Below are 9,323 nucleotides of genomic sequence, written 5' to 3'. Positions count from 1 at the left end.
ACACACACACACACACACACACACACACACACACACCCTTTGCTTGACCGTTGTACGTAATACTTGACTAGAGATGCATTAGGTAAGAAAGTAAGTATTTCACAGGAAACCAGAGACATTATTATCTTAAAGTTAGAAAGGTTCAGAAAACTTGTTTAGCTCTTCGCTACTCGGTGAATGATAATATAATAACATGGTTTCCTTCCTCTATTAAAAGCCAAACAGACAGACACTGAAGAGAGGGTGCTGTGAAAAATGTCCAGGATGATGTCATGGTTGTCATGAAACAAGTTAGAACAGTTGCTATGTGGACGCCATTACATCAGCCAGACACAATACTATGTTGTTGACGATACTGAGGAGATTACTTTTCCAAGAATCGGGTGAACAAGTCACTAACTGAGAGGAGCTTTTGCCAATTCACACTGCCATGACCTAACTTGAACTACAGATTAAAACCAAGTCAGCTGTAGCCTTATGTGTCTCTACTCAAACGAATGAAAGTCTACTATGAATGCCACATCATCATGACACTTTCCAGTCATTCCAAAATGGCTGGTCATTTTCAATGAAATGCAACGTGTTTATGGCAGACGTTTACACACGGCCACCTGGGGAGGATGAACTATGACCATGGAGGTGACTGCCAGGCAATCCGACTGCATTGCCATCAGAGGAGGCTGGTGAGAGGAGATATAGGAGGAAGGGCTCATTGTATTGGCTGGAATTGAATAAATGGAACGGTATCAAACACATCAAACAGGAAAACCACGTTTGACTCTTCCATTCATTCCATTCCAGCCATTACAATGAGCCTGTCCTCTTATAGCTCATCCCACTAGCCTCCTCTGGTTACCATGGACACAGGCCTGCCTGGACTCCCCCTGTAAGCCAGTAGAGTAGACAGTAATCACTAATCGCCATGTTATGGCTCTCGACTGGCCCCACGTGCAGAGCCCAAATGGAGCACAGCTCATTTACTACAGTCTGGGAACCCCAGGGCCCTTTTGGTTTGTTTACCTACGGGCTTTAGTCAAAGCTCATTACACACAATAACTGCCAAAATAATAAACACCAACATAAAGCGTCTTAACGCGGCATTGGTCTCAACTGATACAGCTGTTCAATGAGCAGGTCTGGGGAATCCATTTGCACTTCATCTTATCTCACTGTGTGGGATTTGATGGTTTTAAGTCCATGATGAGACCGATAGAGATAAAATCCATCCACCACTATCTTACTAGTCTGTCTTATCCTATAGGATCTTAACTGACCAAGGCAGGAGAAAGCCAGTCTGTCTATCACCTCTTTCCCTTCCTGCTCTAAAGAGAGTGATCTCTGGAGAGGGAAACACCTGCGTGTTTGCTTTCCCCTGCTGCCCTCCAAAAGCCGACAACCTTTGGTAAGGCACACCCGGGCAAGGGCAACGGAGAACCCTGGTCAAACATAGTTCACTATATAGGGAACAGGGTGCCATTTGGGACATAGTCAGAGTTCATTGCCCCTTCACTCAACTGGCAAATCCCACCACATTCCTCTGTCTCTTATCTCTCCCCCCTATCGTAAAACAGAGAGAACACCTAGTCCACCGAGGTCACAGGCTGAGGTGGGTGGGTCTGTAGTATTAATGTGCCTGTATTGATCAGAATCAGAATTGCCTTTATTTGTCAAGGAAATGTTAATATATCCAGAATTTATCTTTGCGAAATGGTGCTGCCTGCAACAGACAAAATATACATTTACACATAGTCTACATATAGACAATATAGACGCAGGCTAGCAGAAGGGTGAAGAGGCCAAGGTGGGGTGGGTCTGTAGTATGAGTGTGTGTGCATTAATGCAGGCTAGCAGAAAGGTGAACAGGCCAAGGTGGGGTGGGTCTGTAGTATGAGTGTGTGTGCATTGGTGCAGGCTAGCAGAAAGGTGAATAGGCCAAGGTGGGGTGGGTCTGTAGTATGAGTGTGTGTGCATTGGTGCAGGCTAGCAGAAAGGTGAACAGGCCAAGGTGGGGTGGGTCTGTAGTATGAGTGTGTGTGCATTGGTGCAGGCTAGCAGAAAGGTGAACAGGCCAAGGTGGGCTGGGTCTGTAGTATGAGTGTGTGTGCATTGGTGCAGGCTAGCAGAAAGGTGAACAGGCCAAGGTGGGGTGGGTCTATAGTATGAGTGTGTGTGCATTAATGCAGGCTAGCAGAAGGGTGCACAAAACAGACAGGCTTGCTCTGCTTGACGCTTCCCTGGATGCCTTGTAAAGGACATCATCACAAACCTCTGAGTGATGGAGGATCAGAGATGAGGAAGACAGAAAAGAGAAAAGCTATCTCTGTCTCTTTCTCTCTCTCACTCTCTCACTCTCTCTTTCTCTCTCCATCTTTCTCTCACTCTCTTTCTCTCACCATGTTTATCTCTGTCTCTCTCTGTCTCTATATATGTCTCTCTCTGACTTCATTCAAAACAGATCCACCTCACATTCTTTCCTTGACCCATTCAAATGAATGGCACAACATCAGATAAAACATGTTTAGAGGCCCCGGCTTTTTCTGAGACTGTTTCCATTTTTGTTCTGTTTGTTTTTATTGGTATCGACACAGCGCTCTTGGAGGTTTTAATGTGGTTTTACTGTAAATACCTCCTCTTGGTAGAACCTGAAGTTTGGGACAGTTTCACTGCTTAGTGTAAGGGTGCTTTTCACCAATAATAAGACTAAAATGTGAGTTTGTTTGGCTTCTAACATCAGTATTTCTGACTCACTTAATAGTAAATATGAGGCAACATAACATCAAGAGGATGAAGGATCATGAACAAACTGTAAACCATATTTTTGTTACAGTAAACAAATAATATACACTTCCAAGGGTTTGGCATTGTCATATACTTTCTAATGATGGGATGGGACTCACTTGATAAAAAATCTTAGGCAACAGAACATGTAGACAAGCGTGTGAGAGGTTTGGCATTATCAGACACTAAGGTTGGGATGGAGGAGTGTCTGTCTGAAGCTGATGTCATCCATCTCTCTCCACTTTCCCAGTGGGAACATCTGCACTGAGGATTAGCCCAAGTGTCTCGTGGGCACACAGTTCTGATGCACCCCCCCAGGCCTGGCTGTATAGTATTTATGACTGTTCCCTAAAAACATTGGATAAAGTGCCTTCTACCCACCTAACTTTCTACACCCTCTGAGCAGCCTAAGTGCCTAAGTCTCAACTCTCATCTGTTTCATAAACCACACCTGCTCTGCTCCACCGGAAATCCTCAAGCCTGTCTTTCTTCTCCCATTGACAAAACTGGAACACTCTGAATACACAATCAAAACAAAAGTTTGAATTCTCAGTGAAGACCGAATGCTGCATTCATTTACTCTCTTTCACTTATTCTTTTGTTAATCATGACAGTTGAAGTGTCTTAAGGTCCCTTTCCCAAACAGTGTTCTGTGTTTGATCAATCAGGGAAGGCTCTGGATCGACTGATAAGCTGTTTGGTAATTAGACTGAAATGGGTCTCGATAGATGGAATCTATACTATTTCATGTCTCTCGTATTTTAATTGTGTAATTTCCCCCCTCCCCCTTCATGTTATAGTGATATTTATATTGTTTTATTACCATTTTCATTATTTTATTTCACTAGTCCTGCGATTTGAAGCTGGAAGCCTAAGATTTTCACTGTGCCCTGCAATCACACCTGCAACCCTGAACATGTGACTATTAAACACTCTGAATCTGAATGTTGAGTGATTCCTGGACCTGCACTGAATGGAGGCTATCGTTTTACAGACCACCTACACTTTACTTTCACTACTGGCTCTCTCCCTCAGAGTAACACTGGGGGAAAGGAAATTTAAAATAAAGGGAAATACTTAACATGCCGCCGCCACCCGTAAGTGGCCCCTTTTCACAAGGGAGTGGCCCATGTCACCCCTGTCACCTTTGACACAGTTCACAGCCCCAATTTGCCTCAATTTCAGTCAGAAGCGAAAGCCTGGGGCACCAATCTCATAATCTCTCTCTCTCTCTCTCTCTCTCTCTCTCTCTCTCTCTCTCTCTCTCTCTCTCTCTCTCTCTCTCTCTCTCTCTCTCTTTCTCTCTCTCTTATTCCCTATCTCTGTCCTTCTCTCTCTCTCTCTCTCTCTCCTTCTCCCTCCCTCCCTGTCCCCCAGAGTCTTCGAGAGGAAAAACAAACAACCAAGGAGATCTGATGTAAAGGTCTGTCTGTGGTGACAGAGGCACTGAGGCACCTAGCTGACTAAACTCCACTCCATGGTGAAGGAAGTTTCTGATGAACTTCACCAACGGCGTGGAGACGAGACTAGGCTTTGTGAAATCTAGCTCTGACTACATCGATTCGCCCAAGGTCAATACTTTAAAATAAATATATTAGGAAAAGCCCGCCTTGTACCTATGTTTGTCCTCTGAAGTTGCTTGCCTTTCTTTGTTTGCTGAAATCCATACTTTTCTATAAACGTTCATCAAATACAACCACAGACTGCCCATGTGGCCATTGAATCTCAACAAGGAAACAGTCAGTAGTGGTATTTGATTAACTTCAGTCCCAGTCCCTGTCCAGGTTGTGTTGTCAACAGTGATAAGACCCAGGGCAGTGGAYATTGAATTACCCCTCCTGTAATCATAGCAACAGGAGAAAGCCCAGGGTCTGTATACATGAAGCGACTCAGAGTAGGAGTGCTGATTTAGGATCAGGTCCCCCCTCTTAGTCATTATGATTTAGAAGGCAAAACTGTGCTGATCCTAGATCAGAACTCCTACTCTGAGAAGATTTGTGGAAGCTGCTGTGGGATCTACCTCTGACCGACATCTACAGTACACTGATCCATCTCTCTGGAGCTCAATCTGACAAACATGTTCACTAAAGAGATGCTGGCTAGCCAGAACTGGGGATATATGGATACATGGATTAGCATGGTTTAACATACAGTGGTTCCTCAATTAAAAGTTGCGTCATACCAAGGTATAGTGTACGATATGCCGTGCTATGGTGTGGCACTATACCTCAATGGACCTCAATGGGCCACGGCATAACTTAAAAACGTTTAGTTGAGGAACCACTGTCGGGATAATATTATGCATTAGATATAACAGATCAGAACATACTCTGAGTGGTTGTAGTTCTTGATGAAACATGGGTTTTAGAGAAATTGAAGCAGCAGTTTTCCGGAGCCAAGAAAGGTTTTTCTGAGTTAAATGAGGACAGGCTCCGACTCACGTCCACACGTCAACCACCAACTGAGCTGGGATTGATGACCATTCATAGATTAGATACAGTATTTTGGCCCAAATTGCCCCCTTTTTCATGTGTGTTGTGTTGTCACAGTACTTGTGTCTCACAGTCACAATAACCATTAACTTGAGTGCTGCCTTGTGCAATGTACTCTAGCAGGCTACCAACATAGTGCTGTGACTCAATTTACTAGAGTTGAGCACCTTATTTCTCGAGCATACCTGAAAAACAGCATACTTAACTATCTTTCTCTATTCAAACTATCTATACTCCAAAAACTGTTTTCATGTTTTTACTCACTTCAAGAGGTTCTGCAAACCTTGCTTGCTGGAGTTTCTTCTCAGGACAGCATGTGACATGTCTCCTTTCTCCTCTTCTGACCCTCTTTATCAGAATCAAAATATCACAAGTGTAGCTCCTCTTCCTCCAACAGAATGACAGAACCTCTCTGTCTCTTCCAGTCCTGAGCCCAACGGCCAATGATGAGGTTTCTATAGGACAGATCTCTGTACTCCTCTTTTGTCCCTCAGACGAGAAGGCACATACACTTTCTGACCTAGCCACACAGACACACACTCCCAGGGCTCTCTCGTCTCTTAGATGCTGGCCCCCACGTAGCCTGTTGAAAATGTGAGGAAAGCTCAGAGCAGCACTCTCTTTCCTCTCACAGAGACAGACTTTAGTCACTGCCCGCCTCACCCTCCTCCTCTCTCCCTCTCTCCTCCTCCACTTCCTCCCTGCTACATGTGGTTCTTATTGAGTGCTCAGACCGTAGCCCAATATCTTTTTTTCTCCCTTCCCCGTTCTGCAGGGTCATGTGGCTTTCCCTGGGGGAGATGTAAGATGATACCCCCACCCAACGTCCTCCAATCCAGACCCCTAATACCCCCCTGTCCCTCTGTCTGTCCCCCGGGTCCATCCACTAGCTACATCTCAATCTTCAGTCAGATTAGAAAAGATGAAGAAAACAATTGAGATATTTATGTTTGGGAACAAACAACACTTAATGGTCCAACACATATATTGAATGCTGTTCACACTATTCCTGTCACACTACTCACTACTCCTGTTCACACTACCTCAAATTACTAATAATCAGTAAAAAAATATTGAGTAGGTTCAATTTTATTTACCAATCATAAAGTAGTAAAAACATTTTGATTGAACACATTTCATTTATGAATAGGATTTATTTAGAGGCATGTGGCATTTGGAGAAGTACTGTGTGTCACTTTGGTGGTCCTACTGTTTATGTCCCTTTCCAGCCTATGGGTCTGCTGTCTGGAAAGGGACACTCTTAGTGGGACTTGATGTCAGTAAGGCCAGGTAGAAGATACATGACAAAGTTCAGTTTTCTTGGAAAACTATCAGGGACAATTCTGAACATGCAACAACAGGTCATTGGGGAGTCTCCTGTGCATTCAGTGTGTGTGACAAATGACAAGCATAGCGTCAGCAGACAAGTGGTAGCATAGCCATACACTATTCAAACTTTATAACATGATTTATAGTTCCTATATGGACTTTCCGTTTTACATTTACATTTAAGTCATTTAGCAGACGCTCTTATCCAGAGCGACTTACAAATTGGAACGTTCATACATATTCATCATGGTCCCCCCGTGGGGAATGAACCCACAACCCTGGCGTTGCAAGCGCCATGCTCTACCAACTGAGCCACACGGGGTTTTATGAGAACGTGCACTTTTTTCAGGCCCCAAAGGAAGAACGATCATAACCCACTCAACACACACAGACAAACACACTTTCCTTTTCTGTTCAGCCTCTCATGTATATCCCCCTTACCACCCCCCGCCGCCCCCCGCCAAAGTACACTGTCACCAGGGCGACGACATAGTTGCTGCTGTTACCATGGCGAAGCTGCCCACCACTCACGCCTCATGTGCTGCTGAGACTCTCTCTGTGACACGTCGGACAAAGGGAGTACTCAGCCTGTCAGAGCCCGACGTAGATCGGCCCTCCCACCGTCCCACCCCCCTCATCAGGAGAAGCTGCTCACAGCAGCAGGGGAAATGCGGTGGACATGTAGAACAACCCAAACCAAATAAAATACTTTATGGCACCCTCACTGACCTGATCACTGGTGGGATCTAAACCTGGGTTTAAATACTATTTAAAATAATAATAATTTTAAGTACTTTATCTCTGCTTGATTAAGTTTCCCTGGCTTAATCAACCAATAGAATAATCCCAAAATGTGAAACACAGCCCATCTGGCATTGTGGGCCAGACGTTCGTAGCAAACGTAGCAAACGTTCAAAGTATTTAAAGATTTCTGATAACGTTTGAACACAGCTCTGGGCGTATCCCACTGGTCTTATCCCGCTGGTCGTATCCCGCTGGTCGTATCCCGCTGGTCTTATCCCGCTGGTCTTATCCCGCTGGTCGTATCCCGCTGGTCTTATCCCGCTGGTCGTATCCCGCTGGTCAGTCTGTCACGTAAGACACGACCACGAACCCGCAGACACGAGGACAGGAGCACGTAGACAAGCAGACAAGCTGACACGTAGACACCGCAGACAAGCAGACACGTGAACAGCAGACAAGCTGTCACGTAGACACGCAGACACGCAGGACAAGGCTGACAACGTAGAACGCAGACACGTGCACGCAGACCAAGCTGACAACGTAGACACAAGCAGACAAGCTGACACGTAGACACGCAGACACGTAGACACGCAGACAAGCTGACACGTAGACAAGCAAGACAATGCTGACACAGTAGACAAGCCAGACGAAGCAGACAACGCTGACAACGTAGGACACGCAGACACGTAGACACGCAGACACGTAGACACGCAGACCACGTAGACAAAGCAGACTAAGCAGACACCGCAAGACACGTAGACCACGCAGACAAGCATCTGCGCAGACGCATAGACACGCAGACAAGCTGACACGCAGGACATGCAGCAACAAGTAAACACGTAACAGCAGACAAGCAGAACGTAGACACATAGACAAGCAGACACGCAGACACGTAGACCACAGTAGACACGTAGACAAGCAGACGCTGACGTGCTGACACGTAGACCACAGACAAGCAGACACCGACACGTAGACACGCAGACAGCATACGCGCAGACGCATAGACACGCAGACAAGTAAACACGTAGACAAGCAGACAAGCAGGACACGCAGACACGCAAACAAGATTAAACAGTAACACGTAGACACGCAAACAAGTAAACACGTAGACACGCAAACAAGTAAACACGTAGACACAAGACACGTAGACACAAGACACGTAGACTGTAACACGTAAGAAGCAGACGAAGCAGACACGTAAACACAAGACACGTAGACATGTAAACACGTAGACAAAGCAGACAAGCAGACACGTAAACACAAAGACACGTAGACATGTAAACAAGTAGAAACGTAGACACGCAAAACGAAGACCTAAACACGTAAAAGACAAGACACCAGACACGTAGACAACAGACACAGTAACATAACCGTAGACAAAGACAGACAGAGACACGTAGACAACAGCAACACGTAACAAGCAGACACGGTAAACACAAAGACACCGTAGACATGTAAACACGTAGACAAGCAGACGTAAACACAAGCACGTAGACTGTAGACAAGTAAACACGAGACACGCAAACAAGTAAACAACGGTAGACAGCAAAGACACGTAGACGAACAAGACACGTAGACATGTAAACAAGTAGACAAGCAGAACACGTAGTCATAGACACGGCAGACATCGTAGACAAGGCAAGACACGTAACATGTAACACCGTAGACAGCAAGACACCGTAGAGCATGTCACGTAGACAAGCAGACACGTAGACACGTAGACAAGCAGACACGTAGACAGCAGACACGTAAACCCAAAGACACGTAGAGCGCCATGTAAACACGTAGACAAGCAGACACGTAAACACAAAGACCACGTAAACACAGAAGGACACGTAGAACATGATCAAACACGTAAGACCAACGCAGACACATAGGACACACAGGCCACAAAGCAGTGTCTGATGATGTTCCACCTCCTCCTTCGTGTCTTCATAATGGCTTCAGAGGATGGGATGGGTTGTCTCTCACGCCCCCCCC

The 9,323-nt window shown here is 45.5% G+C and overlaps 1 protein-coding gene across 2 annotated transcripts in view; it reads right to left on the bottom strand.

Moving 5' to 3' along the window:
* LOC111972002 (non-muscle caldesmon) overlaps positions 1-5,967 on the bottom strand; it is a 43,663-nt gene extending 37,696 nt beyond the window's left edge. The window contains exon 1 of one of the 2 annotated variants that reach the window (XM_023998824.3): positions 5,535-5,967. In XM_023998824.3, the coding sequence (XP_023854592.1) occupies positions 5,535-5,593 (59 nt within the window). In that variant the 5' untranslated portion in view covers positions 5,594-5,967. The remainder of the gene's footprint in view (positions 1-5,534) is intronic. The other variant, XM_023998825.3, reaches the window with a different exon arrangement.
* Positions 5,968-9,323: the final 3,356 nt, after the last annotated feature.

The sequence above is a fragment of the Salvelinus sp. IW2-2015 genome, linkage group LG13, assembly GCF_002910315.2.
Source record: "Salvelinus sp. IW2-2015 linkage group LG13, ASM291031v2, whole genome shotgun sequence".
NCBI lineage: Eukaryota > Metazoa > Chordata > Actinopteri > Salmoniformes > Salmonidae > Salvelinus > Salvelinus sp. IW2-2015.
This window is presented reverse-complemented; position numbering and strand designations above follow the sequence as displayed.